This window comes from Hippoglossus stenolepis, chromosome 9 (assembly GCF_022539355.2).
Source record: "Hippoglossus stenolepis isolate QCI-W04-F060 chromosome 9, HSTE1.2, whole genome shotgun sequence".
NCBI lineage: Eukaryota > Metazoa > Chordata > Actinopteri > Pleuronectiformes > Pleuronectidae > Hippoglossus > Hippoglossus stenolepis.
In genome coordinates this window covers 2,056,006-2,073,796 of record NC_061491.1, presented here as the reverse complement: position 1 = coordinate 2,073,796, position 17,791 = coordinate 2,056,006, and the positions used below count along the sequence as shown (strand labels likewise).

The 17,791-nt window shown below is 42.1% G+C and overlaps 1 protein-coding gene across 1 annotated transcript; it reads left to right on the top strand.

Annotated features, from left to right (window-relative positions):
• The first annotated feature begins 8,675 nt into the window (after positions 1-8,675).
• On the top strand, positions 8,676-13,324 carry ccn1l2 (cellular communication network factor 1, like 2). Its single transcript, XM_035166887.2, has 5 exons — positions 8,676-9,010; positions 9,141-9,357; positions 9,931-10,263; positions 11,763-11,965; positions 12,187-13,324. The coding sequence occupies exons 1-5, from the start codon at positions 8,942-8,944 to the stop codon at positions 12,487-12,489; spliced, it is 1,125 nt and encodes a 374-aa protein (XP_035022778.2). The 5' UTR covers positions 8,676-8,941; the 3' UTR covers positions 12,490-13,324.
• Positions 13,325-17,791: the final 4,467 nt, after the last annotated feature.

The window sequence follows — 17,791 nt, the reverse complement described above, 5'->3', positions numbered from 1 at the left end:
GTCGAGTGTGACAGCTCAATCACCTGCTCTGCATATCACTCCAGAAAGACGGATTCACAGCGGATAAATAAATGTTCCAAACTTTCAAACCCTCTTCTACAAAACAAATTCAAATCAACGTTAAATCTCAATCTCAAGATTCTTAGAAACAATGTAGAAACCGTCATAAAAGACACTTTTAAAAATTAAGCTATCATCTGCAAAATTGCTTTTCAGGTTTAACCCCTTGGGATGGTTGTTTTGATGACAAACAGTATCTGTCTGTCCCCATTATGAACATTAATTGCGAGCCACCACATCCGCTATGTGCTCCCCTCTTAATCCCCCTCTTAAAGTGCCACTCGTTACAGCTATAACTATTGATTCAATTACAGAGCATTACAATCACATTTAGAAAAACCTATAAATCCAAAGCAATGCATGGTTCCCACTGGTTTAAATCTTTTTTACAAATAAAGTAACTGCATGCTTTTATCATATAATCAAGTAAAAATGTTTTGTTATTGTGAATTGACCTTCCTTCCAGTAATTCTGCTTGAGTCTCATTATTAAAGGTTCAAATGCATTTCTGTATCCTCATCAGTGAGAGTACATTATAACCAGTTCAGCAATGTGAATTTTCTCAAATGTCTTATCTTTATCAGATGTAGGCATCAGGGTGATAAAACCTTGTTTCATGCTTCACATCAGTTCTTCCTTAAGCTTTGAAGTCCTTGCATCCGTACTAAACTATTTATTTTGAAATTGGCCCCAAGCCTGTCTGTCCCTAGAGATTAGTTTGAAGTCATCTTTAGGAAAACTGATTTCTGTTCCTTCATTTTAGGAACACAAAACCAGAAGCACAACTGATATAGTTATCCTGTGTACAGTACAGAGGGCTAAAACATAGAAAACAATCCAGCTGGTCAAATGGATCTGTTGTGTCTCACCCACATGGTGTAACTTGTCTAGGTTCCTTACATAAGTTTTCAAATAAAACAATTGTCATTTGCCAAAGTTACGTTCAATTGATTCATTCTTATTATTATATAATTCTTATTTCTCTGATCTTTATTTTGTAGTTATTGGACATGATATTTCCAGAACCCAGCATTTATCTAAGAATGTTAACACTCACCAACAAATGGTCAATTTGATCTATATTTGAGCACACGTTTCAGAGCGTGTGAGTGTGTGAGTGTGTGAGTGTGTGAGTGATGTCTGATGAACGAGCGTCTGGTTCCTGGTTGGTTTTTTGTTGTATTGTTGACAGTAGGTGTCACTGTTGAGTCACTGAGGCTCATGTGAACGCTGTTGACAGCAGGTAAACTGCACAAGAGAGAAATATCTGTTACGTGCTCAACCCAATAAATACAGATCAAATATATGGAGAAAACATTCAATTTGAAAACATCCCTAAATACATGTAAAGACTCAAGTCATTGCTCTGGTTCTTTTAATGTGGCTTTATTCATTTCATTCCTAAAGATTTGTAATTTATTTCTTGAAATAGAATGTTATAAAACCGAACATTCCTGATGCAAAATGATCTTAATGGATACAAAAATACAATAAATAAAATCTGTCAATGAGATAAAATAACATTCAGAGACAATGAGCTGAGATTCAAACTCTTTTAATAGATTGTCTCATTTATGAATACGAATATAGATTTGTATAATTTCCTATTTGTTGATTTCCTAATTATCACCTTTGTTCTCTGTAGGCTGTGTCATTAATATTGTTTTGAGAAGACAATTAACAGGATATACAGTTATTTGTGTTAGGATAGGATACATGATACTAGGTGAGTGATCTTAGTGGGAAAAGATCAAATGGGCAACATCTTTAGGAATAAAACAGTGAGGAGCACATGCTAGAGTTTGGACTGATACGGATGAATAGTGAAGTAGTCCCTCTGTATTAATCAGCATGCTCATTAATACAGTGAGGTTTATTTAAGATTAAAAGTGCCCCTCAGTAGAAAAGTATAGAGACCGAGCAAGTGATGAGGACATTATTCCGTATGTTGAGTTGTGCTGCTCAGGTCAGGTTCATGCTGCTCTCATGTGCTGACTGGAAGCAGAAGGTTTTCATGGTTTTCTCTGGCTGCCTGTCAGCATAATGAAGAGGTGTGTGTGTTGTTGTTGATGTGTCTGTTGCTGGGGTCGGCAGCATGATGTCACAGCCGGGTCACAGTCCTCCCTGGTTGCCTCAGCTTTGCTTGGCTCTTCAGACCTCTGCAAGATGATGATGTCATTACTGTGTGTGATGTGCCCTCCAGGTTCAACTGGTCGTTGACTTGTTTTACTGGCATTCCACAATGATGTCGTCCAGTCATTTATACCAAATAATGAGGAATGATTTGTTGATCTATAGAAGCTGTAGATCACATCTCTGTTTGCAAAAGTAATGCAGTACTACACCATATGATTTATGACTTTATAGTGATGTCATGATAACATAATTTCTACAATATGATCATAAATAATTTTTGATCTATACAACCATGCATGAACTCTTCATTTTCTACCTCCCCTGTGACTTCTTCGTGACTTCTTTACGACGTCATACGATGTCATATGATGGGGTGTAATTTCCTGAGCCATATAAACTTTAGATTGTCTCTATTATGTGCAGAGACGTCTTAGGAAAAGTGTTTTTTCTTTAACCATATTTTTGTTAAACTTTTTGCATCTTTTGATGTTTGATTTATCAGCTCTGAAAGTAAATCATACCCTCCCAAGTGACCTTCCCATCATATTTGGTGAATATCCATTGTTTAGTCATAAGACTTCGATGACTCATGTGTGACGATGTAGAGGTTTTGGGACTTTGCACTACTCTGAAGAAGTGATGACGCTTGGTGAATCCAAGACCTTTAAGACAAAAGCAGAAACTACAATTACCTTTGGGGCCCGAAGACCCCAATTCCACCTCTGACACATTGTGTAGATAATAACAGGTGATCCTCAGGTGGTCAAAAGCAGTTAGATCTCAATATACAAGTCAGTGCCAGGTCCGGGGTCAAGGACAGCAATGCCTCGGACAAATCCCTTCCTGCGAGGGAAGTCTTGCTAGCCTGCCTTCTGCCTGGCAGCTCGAGTTAACAGCCAGAATGTACACACCCCAAACCTTGAAGAGGTTTCAAAGAGCCCTTTGAATAAATGACCTCAATATCAGCACAAACACTGCTGCCTAATTTTAGATGCCAATAACACTGAATGTTTGTCATCGGGTATTGGTGCATGCTGCTCGCTGCTGAGCAAACAAATGATCTCCCTCGTTTGCCGAAGGAAACGGCGAACGAAGGAAAAAGGCTGAGTGTTGCCAGGCCTGTTCCTTACAGATACAATACCTTCTGTGCTGTCATTTCTTGATCAAAAGTGACTTCATTTCCATTTACTGTATATTGGTTTTCCAGTCAGACACAGTGAGCTTTATGTGCTTGTGTCCCAGTTCTCGCAGGGGAGCCCTGGAACGTTTTCTGTTTACGGCTTTACTGTGATAACATTTTCCCCTCTGAATCACAGGCAGCTCTGTGTAGTGGTGCCACCTTCCCCTGCCCACGAACAGGACACACTCTGTCAGCTGGCTACGCCGCCAACTCCCACACTAAAGGCCCTTTGAAATACCAGTTTGTTTATTCTAGTGTATGAAATGTGCCGTGTGCAGTTTAGGACACCTCAGATTCACCAGAGGGAGAAGCAGCATCTGTGTTGATGCCTCTGGCCTCTGTCACTCGCAGCTAAATCCTGCTCATTGTACTCAATTTAATGTAAATCAAAGTGATAGTACAGTATCTCCTGACTCTGTGCTTTACTTTCTCTGCTCGTTTGTTGTTTGAGAGGTTGCTGACCTCCCACCTTTTTATTCACAAAATACATTTCCATTTCATACGCTTCCCATTTCTGCCCTGCTGTCAGAGTCCAAGTGATCAACTTTCCACTTGTGGTCCACATCTATATACACAATACAGAGATGAAACACTGACATCTACTGTGCAAATGGGTGACATTAATCACTGTGCAAATGTTATGACTGTGAAAAATCTGCTTTTTTCCACAATTGAAACATTTGTTTGACTTTGGCTACAGACAAGCTGGTATAGGCTGCTAAAGAACCAGATGTTTTTGCTGCCCCTAGTTGTTGTTAGCTTCACTCTATAACTACAACATTCTCCCTGCACTCATGACAGACCCTCACCCTCTCTGTCTTTATACCACTGTATCTTAAGACCACAGTGTGGGGGTGGGTGTGGGTGTGGATGTGGGGTGGCATCCAGCTGCAGGACAGAGGTGTGCAGGTGGCTCAGGAGAGCAGAGCCAGGTGAATTGACCAGGAATCTTATCACTCCTCTTAACTGTAGCAGTGTGCTGAGCCTCAGGACACCTGCCACTGATGCGGACGCAGCACGATTTATTAATAAGGAGCCACAGAAATTGAGCTGAGCACAGGGACACTTTGTGTTTTCATTCGTTTTAAGATCGACCCACTAATTCCACAAAGGTCTGTCTGTCTGTCAGTGTGAACCTAAATCCAAGTCTTGTCCTCCCTCCCCTTCTGGTTTTACCACTACATGCTCAACCAGCTGCTCTCTAGCTCTGTGTATTTGAAAATGTAAATTTCATTAGACTCTTCTGCCCCAAAAAAACTAAAATAATATGCATAAAGAGGCTAGTAAACTGAATTGAGAAATACAGAGTTACTGAAAATGATTGGTGTGATTGTTGTTATTAGGGACAACCTTTGCATCATAAGGTCAATTTGTATTATGCAAAATATTACCTTTTGCTTCTATAATGTAGCTTAAAATAAAGGCAAAGTTAATGACCTAAATAAAAAGTGCTTCATTGAAATGACCAGCTCAGCAGATGAGAGGCTGTTCAGTCAGAGCCACCGCAGTCAAAGTTACGAGTTGAATCCACTTGTTACCTCACCCTCCCTCTGTCGGTCAACACCTGCTGCACACCTGCTCATGCCAGACACACAATGGCCAGGTTATTGCCAGTATTGGTAGCACTGTGGCCAGTTATTGCGGCTCTGGGCTCCCTGCTGTCATCACTCCTATTAGATGCTGTGGAGGAATGTGCAGGCCACAGTTTCCCTCTGTGCTGGGCAGCTGCCAGCTCAAGTCATGACTCCCTTTTGTGTGCAACCACACCTGCAGCCACCCCATGCAGGGTGAGCCCACGTTTTCATTAGTGTGTATGCTGAGAGCATCCACACTTTAGTTAGTAGTAGTCAATTTAGTCAAGATCTTTATCAGTGCGAATGCTGCACGACAGCAGGGCATTTTGACCAGAAACCTACAGTAGTCCCATGAGCCCCTGACAGCAGGCCAACACTTACACAGCCTACACACACAAGAAAACTTTGAATGCCTAGAGTACTGATTTGTACCGCCGACACCTGAGGATGGCGTTTCTGTGTTAAGTAATTCTGAAGATATTTAAAGAAAACATTTTTATGGAAATACAGGGGAATATACATATAGTACCGGAGGCCACTCCCACATTGCAGCTCTACTAGGCCAGTCATCTCTTTGCCAAAAATGGAATTTGTGATGTCACATCCATGTATTTCTTCAAGCATGTTTTTGAACATGTTAAAACTTTTTCTTATATATAAATACTTTAAACAATGACACACTTCTCCATTGTTTTAAAAACTGTTTCTCTTCTAATCAATGTTGTCAATACTGTAATTTCCTTGATGTGCTCAGCTACACGTGGCATCTATTGCACTTCTGTCCATCCTTTTTTGTAGTTTTTCCTAGCCCTATGAGACAAATTGTGATTTGTGAATATGGGCTATACAAACACCCTCAATACCATGTATTAATCATGTAGACTGATGTTACACTGAGTTGAAATCAGCAAATTTTGTTTTTTAAATGCAATGTTAAACTCTTGGAAGAAGAAACTCTCTTTCTGCTGCCAGTCACGTGCTTCAAATTGCCGTACAGCTCATGACATAATCTGCTCACACTCATCTATGAAATGTAATACTCACCTGACTGCTCAGCATGTGTCTACACTATATGAAAAATGGGAGCCCCCCCGGGAAACAATGGGATGAGTGATGGCTGCAGTGCACCATGAGCTTTTTAAGGACACTGGCTTGAGGAATGCAGCAGAGACAGAACCTGTGGAGACGGTGTCATGACTCACAAACACACACACGCACGCACGCACACACACACACGCACGCACACACGCACGCACACACGCACACACACACGCACACACACACACAGTTTGTACTTCTATCTAAGTGAGGACACTCATAGACATAATACATTCCCTAGACCCTTACCCTAACCCTAACCAAAGGATGTGGTATGGGTATTTTTTATAAATTTATTTCTTCAACATTGCAAGATAAGGCATTATTCAACAGTCTCATACATTTCTCAGAAAGTTAAACAAATTCATTCATAATTAAGTGATTCATATCACTGAGTGTCTGTTATTTGGTTTGGCTTGATTGAATTTAATGGGACTGTTGGGCCTTGACGAATGCATCACTCTACTGAGTGCCATTCTCATCTAATATTGCTATTTATTCTTTAGTGGCCCTTAACAAACATTGTTTTCCATGTGCACAACACCTGTGCAGGCTAATGCTGCATTCACAATATGTTGGCAGAATGAGAAGACCTTCCGTCTGACTTCCTGTTGTGTCTTCTGAGCTGTCTGCGGTTGACTCAGGCGTTACAGCACCTCTTCCCGCATGCTGCACACACTTCCTGTTTATCCCTTTTATTACTGCCATGAGTGTGATTCTGAGCTGTTCAGCAGAATTAGGCTCTTTGACACCACATGACAATGAAAGCTCACACTGTGTTACTGAGGAACCTCTGTGCTGCCTTGATACAAGCTCCTTTGGATTTGGAGGCGACAGGTTAGGTTTTACAAAAACGACTTTTAGTAAACACTTAAAAGGAAGGACTCATCATACTGGTGGTTGGTGTCAAAAATCCACATGAGACAATAAACATAGGTAACATCAGTGTGATGAATCACCGACGACTCATGACCTCCATGTATTTGGAAATGTTTGCCTGGCTGACAAACAATGGCTGGAACCTGGCCAGACAGGAGGCTGCAAAAACTGGCAGCCCCCCCTCCACTAAAACCCCACTCCTCCATCAGTGACGCAGCGTGGCCAGTACACACATCCTGCCTTTGTGGGCCAGGAATGCTAAGAATCCAGACTCTTGCCCTCCTCCCCACTGCTGCCCAACAAGGTGCTCTCACCCCATCTCCCCTCATGCCTCATCTCACCCCAGTGACCCCCCACCCCAGCTTCCCAGTGGTTTTACAGCTCCGTCGGCTGGGTGTCTGGGTGGCTGCTTGCGTAACTACGTGCACGGTGTGTGGTTTGATGTTGTCCTCTCTCTGCTCATCACCGCTTCAGTCTGGAGCAAACAGCACCGCCTCTCAGCAAGGGAGCTGTGTGTGGTGGCAGCAACTTTCACCTGTTTGGCTTCAAGCGACATATTCAAGTTTTCAGGGTGGGCTGTGGGGAACTGAGGTCACCCTATGGGTGTTCTGACCACTAGCAGTGCTGCGGAGCAATGTTTTTAAAAGTTTCTCTCCCTTTTGTTGGTATGGACACATACAGACCATACGTGTTAATCCACTGATCAACAGTTGGTGGCGGTGAAGTGCAGAGACATGTGGCAATCCAGCAAGAAAGACAGAGAGGAAGGTAATGTGAACAACATAGGTCTCTGATAAAAGAAATTAATGAAAAGGGTTTCAACCCATTCATTAGGCCTCAATGTTAATGTGCTTTGATGGCTGATGCTCTCTCTCTCTCTCTCTCTCTCTCTCTCTCTCTCTCTCTCTCTCTCTCTCTCTCTTATTATTATTATACCCTTATTATTTTCATTACAAGATTCTTTAGTCTTACTTTGGTATACATATACATATTAATCTAATGTAAATGTAATGGTTTTCCCATTATCAGTGGTTTAATTATCAGCAGAATGTGTGCACACTGTGTTTTTACAGATACAGAGGGGAGACCTTCAGCAGCCCTATCAAATGCGTCAAAGTACATTTCCCATGTTTCATAACAGTGCGAGCCAGCGCTTAATGTGAGGACTTTCCTGCTCTCCAACAAAACACTTTTTACGTGCCCCTGGGATGACAATGGGAATGCAGAGTTTTTCCTACCAATCATGGGAACCTGAAGATAGGTCTGTATTTCCTGGAATGCAGCCCATTAGGAAAGTGATGGAGGGAACACAGGATGTCCTGAGCACAGCGTCCCACAGAACACTGCAGTGGAGAGGACAGAGCCAGCTGCTTGGCCCTCGCTGCTGGAAGAGTTGTTCACAGGGATTTTCTCCACATCACCACTTCCCCTGTTAAAAACTCAGCCAATATGGAGTGGGATTCCCTGCTCAGGTTTTCCATTACACCTGACCTACCATTGCTTTCTTTTTTCTTGTCATACACTTTTTCCATATTCAAGATTTGTCTCTTGCATATATTTTGACACCATGACATTTCTCCTTGAAGTCACATGTCCACAATAACAGTGATGTGTCAGTGTTTGTGTGTCAGGGTTTGACACCAGTATACCTGCCACCTCCTCCCTCTGGAGACTCTCCAGTCATCTGGAGAGGAGAGTCGGTGATATCACAGAAGGGGCGGAGGGAGGCTTGTGTGTCTATAAGTACAGGCCCCGCACAGGGAGACCTCTCTGTGAAGCAGAGCTGAGCTGTGCTGACACCAAAATACTGCAGAAGACCAAACAAGAGCATACTGGTGTAGCTCTCAGTGTACAGAATCTGGACTGTGGATACCTTCTCCTCCCTGAGCTGACGAATAAGACTTCTTTCCCCTGGACGCTGGACAGTCGATCTGAACTGCTCCTTACTTCTACACTTCTCTATTGCTCCTGAAGATTTTGTTTTTTCTCTTTTTGTGTGTCTGAAGTGATCAGGATGCTTATCCCTGTTACTGTGCAACAGATCATTTCCACCCTGTTTGTGCTCAGCAGTGCTGCAGTAACGGTGAGTTGCTGTGACCTGTGGTCACTTGCTTTCAAAGCTTCTCTGTACTTTTTTCTGTTTGTTTAATATTGTTTAGTAATCACACCAGCCACTTTCTCACATCCTGACCTGACCTCTGACCCCTACCCAGTCTGCAGAGAGTGAGTGTCCAGCTCAATGCTCCTGTGCCTCCTCACCTCCGCTCTGCCCGCTGGGCATCAGCTGGGTGACAGACCACTGTGGCTGCTGTAAGATCTGTGCTCGACAGTTCAATGAGGACTGCAACGCCACCAAACCCTGTGATCACATCAAGGGGCTACGCTGCCATCTTGGGGCTGGAGGAGACCCCAAGAGAGGACTGTGTCGAGGTGAGGATGAAAACCAGGCTGAGCAAAAGCACACTACTAAACTTAATGAAACGGACCTAATTCAACTAGTTCATTGGGTTTAAATAACTACAATGAGTCATCCAAAAATATCTGTCAAGTAGAAAAAATCTGAAAGTCAAGAAGAAAATCACTTCTTGGTTTTACAACTCATAACACAGAAGCCAAATTGTTCACTTCTTCTAAGTAGGGAAAACAATGCTTGCCTGTATGAATAAATCACAAGGAAAGAAACCAGAGTAAACAAAAATGTACACTCGGCTCAGCCCGAGCTTTGTGAAGAGTCTGGAGTCTTAGCCATGTGGGCAGGGGATGTCTAATAATTGCAACTAAAGTTTAATAACAGGAAATCTGAAAAACTTTGGATATAGAATTGGAATGAAAATCAGTGGCATACCACTTTGAACATATTTCTTTCCCTAGTCTGATCCTGCATTTTATGAGACCTATTAGTTGTGTCAGTGGGCAAATGCAGGTGTTCCAGAGTGTCCTTCCTATGGAGTTGAAAGGTCTCTCCTCATCTCTGTTTCCTGTTTTGTACGTGCACGTTGACAGCTGAGGCCCAGGGTTTGCCCTGCGAGTTCAGCGGGCGGGTGTACCAGCACGGCGAGGACTTTCAGCCCAACTGTCAGCACCAGTGCACCTGTATGGATGGGGTGGTGGGCTGCATGCCCCTCTGTCCTCAACAAGTGCCTCTACCCACCTGGCGCTGCCCAAGGCCCCGGCTGGTCAGGCTTGAGGCCCGGTGCTGCGAGGAATGGGTGTGTGACGACGACAACCACATCAGTGAGGAGCCAGACGAGTCGACACACACCTCCCGACGAGACAACCAGCACCTTCCCAACCACATCAGTGCCTTGCTGCAGACCAGAGGGACCCCGTTCAGAGGTAAGCATCACAGTGTAACCCAGCCATGCATTTCCTGATGTCCCACTAACACTTAATATGGTCTGATTCTCATGTTGATGTCCAGGAGATGGGCCAACGTCAGCATCAAAATCATTGAATATAATATATCCAAAACATGATGCAATTATCCTACTGAAGCTGCTTTAGAATTCATCTTGTATTTCATTGGTTTTGACCTTTTGTAATCCCCCCCAAAAAAAAACATGGCAGCATCAGTTAGATATACAGCTTTTTGCACACCTTATTGTGTTGCACATTTAAATTTCAATTTTTGTCTGTCAATTTACACTCAGTAATCCATTCATCTGTCTTTCTGTCTGATTTTGGCTCGCTTATCTCGAGATCCGTTTGTCTTATCGACTTCACACTTGGCATAGGTATTGTTAATTTGGTTGGATTTGGACGAGTGATAAAGTGAGTAAGCAGGCGACCAGTGCTATGTAACAGCAGTGGCTAGGACTCATTGAGGTTGGTGATTTTGTGGATCATGACAACGCAACTACAACAGATTCTCCAGTTTGGAAAAAACTGGAAACCATGTCGAGCTTCACTGAACTTTGAATAAACAGTTGAACAGCTCTTTGTGCAGCAGCTGTGGCTTCAGGCTTCTGAGGACTGATTTCAAAAGCCGGTCTTTATTTGCTGTGGCTCAATTACTTTTACAGTTTCAGATAAAAAGCTGCAACCAGCATCACCACAGGCCAAGCAAACAGTCCATTCCAAGCTGGCACTGTACTAATAATAACAAGCTGAAAACATGTTTGTAGAAATGTTTGCAAATTTATTAAAAGTCAAAAACTGAAATCTCTGTTTGCTGTGGTGAGGTGTGGTCAGGTGAATCCTCTTTGCTTTAATCTTCCCTGAGGTGTGTCTGAAGTTGACATGTGACAAATTAGGATGCTGGACAAAGTTGAGAAGGACACACCTGTGTATATAACGTCTCACAATTCAGACCTTTGTAACAGCATTGTGGCGAGACATAACATATATCTAAAGCATAGCCTGGCCTCAGAGAGAGTCCTCTTGGAGGAGAGGTGAAACATCTTCAAGTGTTTCCACTAATGTGCAGTTGCCCTCAATTCAACTCTCCTTGAATGAAATTGAAAAGGTTCAACCTCAGAGGCTGAAGATGCTCAGTACATATAAATACATATTTCACATTAGATTAGATTAGATTTTGTTATTTCTTTTGTTCAAGTAAAAAATTTGATCCGGCATTAAAAATCTTTATGATCTCCTAAAGAGATCATGTCCTCGTTGTTATGATGCTTAGCACCCGAGTGTGGGAAAACACCCAACTGAATCGCATTGATCTGTTCTCTGCTTCTTCTAGTTCTGAGGGACAAATAGCACATAAGCAAAATCTAATCAAAGCTCAAAGATTGATGGATCACTTTTTTTTTTAAATACGTCATAATTGCCTGAATGTTGGGATTCATTGTTTGATTGTAACAGTTTGTCTTTCTTCTCTATCTCAGAGATGGTGTCCTTCCCCATGTCTGAGGTATTGATCAAATCCACCTGTTTCCCACAAACCACCACATGGACTGAGTGTTCCACCACATGTGGGATGGGCGTTTCTAGCCGTGTGACCAATGACAACCCAGACTGTCGGCTGCTCAGAGAAACCAGACTGTGCCAGGTCCGACAATGTGAGCTGCAGCCTCCAGTAGCTAACAAGGTATGCTTAGATACATCCCCACCAGGACATCAACAAATATTGGAGATACATGCAAAATATTAATTGCATCTAACAGCTACTACATCGTAAATTCATCTCTTTTTCTTTGAAAAGAAAAAAAAAGCTACTTAGATGATTGTATTTGTCTATTAGTGTGTGTAAAACAAAAATTTACAAAAAAATTACAAGGAAATTATGAAATTTGTGTTTCTGTCATCCAGAAGGGGAAGAGGTGCCAGCGAACTGTACGCCCCCAGGACCCAATCCGAATCACCTTTGCTGGATGCTCAACAGCACAGCAGTACCGCCCTCGCACCTGTGGGACTTGCACCGATGGCCGCTGCTGCACGCCGTCCCTCTCCCGGACCGTGAGACTTCATTTCCACTGCCCCGATGGAGAGGGTTTCTACAGGAACGTCATGTGGATACAGCGGTGCAGTTGCAGTACAAGCTGCCATTCAAACAGCAGGCCCTCTAGCCCTTCAGTCAGTCTCCACAATGACATCCACACCTTCAGGCACTGAGGCTGACTCATCATGCCCGGCTCTGACCTGGCAAGCTGGGGTGAACACTCTGCACCTACCTACACCCACTGTCTCCCATTTAGACAGAGGGTTTACGTGTGTTGCCTCCAACCAGGTGACACACTTGCTTGCACTTTAAGCTTCCTGCCATGATGAGAGTTTGCCCACACAAGAGTTGTGTTAGCTCTGATAGTGGGGCAGCACTGAGGAAAACACACAGTATGCTACTGTGTTAGACTGCTGGCAGAGAGTTTTTATTTGTATTTATTTGTAACTTTGTGTAATCTCCACAGACAACAACGCAACCATCTGTAACGCAACCAGTAAGAAGCTTGTTTAGAGACAGAGACAAATATTTTTTTTCTAATGAGAAGAAGTAGATGACATAAGACGTATTCATTAGTGACTATAGGGCTCAGTATGTCCTGTCCTTTGTCGAACAGTGTTTTCTACACATGTTGTTTCTGTGTGAGTGTGTGTGTGTGTGTGTGTAGTCCTATTGGTCTGTTTTAAGAATGAGATACTTATATTGCTCATTATGCTACACACAGTATATAGATTAAGACATTTGATGTATATAGACTTCACTCTTACTTGTGGAGTGGTAAATTCTTGGATCACCTCATTTTTCGGGGTGTGATTGTGCTGATTTTGTGTGTGTGTGTGTGTGTGTGTGTATGTGCGTGCGTGTGTGTGTGTATGTCTGTGTGTCCTTCAGATTGTACATACAATGCTTTATTTGAAGAGAAAAAATTATGCTATATGTTTAGGATACGGTATACAAATTCGTCCATAAACTCCTGTGAATACATATAATAAAAACTTATCAACCTGTTATGTGTTATTTTTTGGCTTAAGTGTAATCTGATACCCACGCCTAGGTAAAAAGCATAAATATAGTACATGAGCTCACAACTCCTCTGACCTCGTATGAATAATTTCAGAATGCAAAAGCCAGCATGGACCCAGAGGAGGAACCATTGCATGATGATTCATCCTTTTGAATCAGATTTTTGATTTTCCATCCCTGTTGGGTTTCTGCTATTGTGTTGATTTTATTATTCATTTTCCTGCTAAAGCTGCTGGGGTCAGGAGGAAGGAATTCACAACCGTAGTGTCTCGTGTGAAACTGCACTTTGTGCTCTCAGCTGAACCAGTATTCTGCTGGGCTCAGTAACACAGACACAGACACACAGATGACTTTCAGTCTTTCATTCACAATGTCTTTTTAGCCTGAGGGCTCTGTGCATTGTCTTAGCTGTTCTGAGGACTGTGCTCTTATGGACAGAGATCTCTGGTTCCTAGAATCGACTGCATTTACATGCCATTAAGGAAATTGAATATACATAAATGTATACATAAGATTTAAGGTGGGAGCAGCACGGGGGTGTGGTGGTTAGCACTGTTGCCATACAGCAGGAAGTTACAGGTTTAAATGGTAGCTTGCTAGGGGTTTTTCTGTGTGGACTTTGTATTTTCTAAATGTGTCTGAGAGGGTTTTCTAAATTTAAAATCTAAATTGTCCGTGGGTGTGAAAGGTTGTTTGTCTTTGTATGTTGGCCCTGCACTACGCTGATGACCTGAATGTTTAAATATATGGAATGAAAGCTGCATAAATAGAATGAAATCTGAATATTTGGAGTGAATGTTAAAACATGTTGAATGAAAAGTTGGACTATATTGATTAATGAATTAATTAATTAGGATATTGAATGAAATCTTGAATCCATAGTCTTGATCCATACCTGCTAGCTTGTCGCAGTATAGATCATAAATCCCACCTCCTCCATGTTGGTGGACAGGACATGGACCAAACTAAATAGTCAAAGTACACTTCAGATCTTCTCAGATTTGCTGTGATGATACGTAGAACCCCTAACCTTGGATCAAAGAGCTTCTCAGTACAAAACTTCAGCCAGAACTCTGTGTTCATGTTGTCTCATGGCCTTACACAATGCTGCGGCTGCCTCTATAGCACAAACATTACAGTGGGCTACTAAATTCCTCACCCTGGCCTGTGCCTCTTTCTGAGAGGAGGGAGAACACACCTACCTCCTGACTGTCCCAGTCAGACACCAGTCAGTGGTGTGTGCTCCATCTCCACCAACTCTTTAGTCTTTACATATAACTAGTCCAGAGGTTTTTACCCTGCACCCTGGCATAGCTGTGTAAGCAGGGTAATGTTTTGCCCCTGTGTGTGTGTGACAGCGCACAAAATAACCCAACAACACATGGACACATTTGCACTATTACTTTTAATCAAGCAAATATATGGTTAAAAAATATATATAAAGAGATAATTGAAAGCCTACATTGATTACAGAAGTATTCCCTATCATATGATGTTTATGTGATGTCATGAAAGGTCAAAAAGAAGAAATAAATTGTCATTTTTCCAGGTATCTCTGTTTCCTAAAGGACCATAAACATCACCTAAAGCTTATATAGATTGAAATATTCATTTGTAACGTATTAGTGGAGGTAGCAGGGAGAGCACCTTCACCTGGACCAGAGGAACGATCAGCGCAGGTCAGAGCTGTTAGCTGACTGATCCTCTGGTACAAAAGGCAGCAGCAGAGCTGCCTCAAGGAGACACTCAAGAGAGACACACAGAGGAAAAGACACTGAGGACTGAGACACTCAGAATATCACAGAACGTGGGGCGCCAGTGTGGCAGTTGACCATGCCACAGGGCTCTCACCACAGCAGCCAGAGACAATCCACTCAGTCTTTAACATTTCAACTTGCTTAATTAAATCATAAACTCATAAAACTCTTAACTCAAAATACGCCAGCACATATCCCATGAACTGTTCAACTTATTGGCTTCACACTTGGCATGTCTATTGTAAATTGCCTGAGAAAGTGCAGTGCTTAGTTTGGTGCGATTTGGACACGCAATATGTTCAATATCAATACAATATCAAAAAAAAAAGTCAATCAGATTGATTATTTCACCATATCAGACTGACATCCATCGTGACAACAATATTAACAGAATCACTTCCTCTTTAGAAATGGGTCTTCAAAATTAAAGCACTGCAGTAGTCATATAAAACAGCCATTTAATTGTTTAAAAGTTAGCATTGAACCAATCGATATTTCCATATCAACAATGGATCAAATGAGTATTTAGAGTGTGAAGAATTAGAATACTTTATATGATGGATGTTATAACCTGGGCTGGAGAAAATGTTTTATCACTGGAACTATATCTATTGTAAATTCAACTGACAACTGGTCGAGTATTCCTCTCTGCATCTGTCTTCAGACAAGGTTAAATTCTTTTACCGTCCCACCGACAGGCAGGAAGCTAAAAGCACACATGGCATACCATCTCACCATGGAGACTTCCTCACCATCTGCTGTCGTCACTGATGGCGCCACTGGTTCTCATTTGACCCAGACCATACACTTGATGACGATGTTTGTCTGCTCAGGCTGTTTGGTTGGTGTACATTCAGGGAAATGATCCTTCCAGCAGAATTGTTGGACATGAAAGCTGGTGTCCCATGACAACATCTGATTGCTCCTTTGTCATTTGGACATTTCAGTAAAATTCATAGCATTAACAGAAAAAGAGGCTGACAGATAGGAGGAAAATATCTAAGGTATACTGGGTCAGTTTTCCATCCAACATAATAAGTGAATTATTAAAAGTAATAAGTGAAAAATAAGTAGACTAATTCAAAGAATAAAATGAAATAAAAAAACAAATACTTAAAAGAAATGTATAGGACCGCCTTCTTTCACTTATGTAACATCTCAAAAATCAGACAGGTCCTGTCTTAAAAAGATACAGAAAAACTATATCCAGACTTGATTATTGTAATTCCTTATTATCAGGCTCCAGCAGTAAGTCGTTAAAGACTCTGCAGCTTGTCCAAAATGCTGCAGCAAGAACCAGGAAGAGAGACCACATTTCTCCTGTATTAGCTTCACTACACTGGCTTCTGGTTAAATCTAGAATAGAATTTAAAATTCTCCTCCTCACCTACAAGGCACTTGATAATATGACACCATTATACCTTAAAGAGCTGATAGTACCTTATCACCCCACTAGAGCACTGCGCTCCCAGAATTCAGGCTTACTTGTCGTCCCTAAAGTCTTTAAAAGTAGAGTAGGAGCCAGAGCTTTCAGCTATCAAGCTCCTCTCCTGTGGAATCATCTCCCACTTTCAGTTCGGGAGGCAGACACCATCTGTACATTTAAGAGTCGGCTTAAAACCTTCCTTTACGATAACGCTTATAGTTAGAGCCGGTCCAGGCTTGTCTTAGACCTGCTCTTAGTTATGCTGCTATAGGTCTAGAATGTCGGGGGACACATGACACACGGAGCTTCTCTTTCCTCTTCTCCCTCTTTATAACATTCACATCAATACATGTGACTGACTGGACTTCTACTTGACTCCCACAGTCCTTGTGCTTTAACGTTTGCAGATGATGGTGGATCGCGAATCAGAGATCGTGATGGCGGATCGTAATCATATTGACAGATCCTCTACCGTCTTGGCAGCTGAAAGTGGTGGTGGACCATGATCGAGGTGGCAGCTGATGGTGGATCCTGATGGCGGCAGTGGATCATGTCGATGGATGGTGGACTATGGTTGCATCTGATTGTGGTGGCAGCTGATTGTGGACTATTATTTTCAACAAGACTGCTTGATATACAATATGTCTACTCAGATACTGACAATAACTCCTCAATTAATTTACATTCCATTATGTTACAAACTGTTTCTTCTAATCAATGTTGTAAATACTCTTATTAGGGCCCGAGCACCGAACAGTAGGAGACAGTGGGAGGCCCTATTGAAATTGTAAGGATTATTATTATTATTTTTTTTTTTTTCAGGCAAATGAATTGGCTTTTTGAGGGCTTTAATTACAAATTATATTTCATTATAGCCAGATAGCCAAGGAGACTGTACAAGCAACTATAAATCATCTATAAATAATTAAAAAACAATCACACATAACACAAAATGGGTTACTCTAACCAAAACAATGAGGGATGGACTACAATGAGATATGGGAGGCGACAAGGTCGTCCCCGTTAGCGGAACTGGGTCCAGGTAGCCCCCTGGGGGAAGGACCATGCACCTTCCGCCACCTTTAATAGGAGGCGGGCTCAGTTCCCCTATCCTAACCCTAGATGTCACGTGGAACAGAGAACATCCGAAAGTTTGCAGCATTGCAAAGTATTTGCAGCATTGATTAGAATAAACACTTTTTAGCATAACTGAAGGTCAATGAATTGATGGATTATTGTCAGTAATGGTTGAGTATCTGAAAAGTAGTC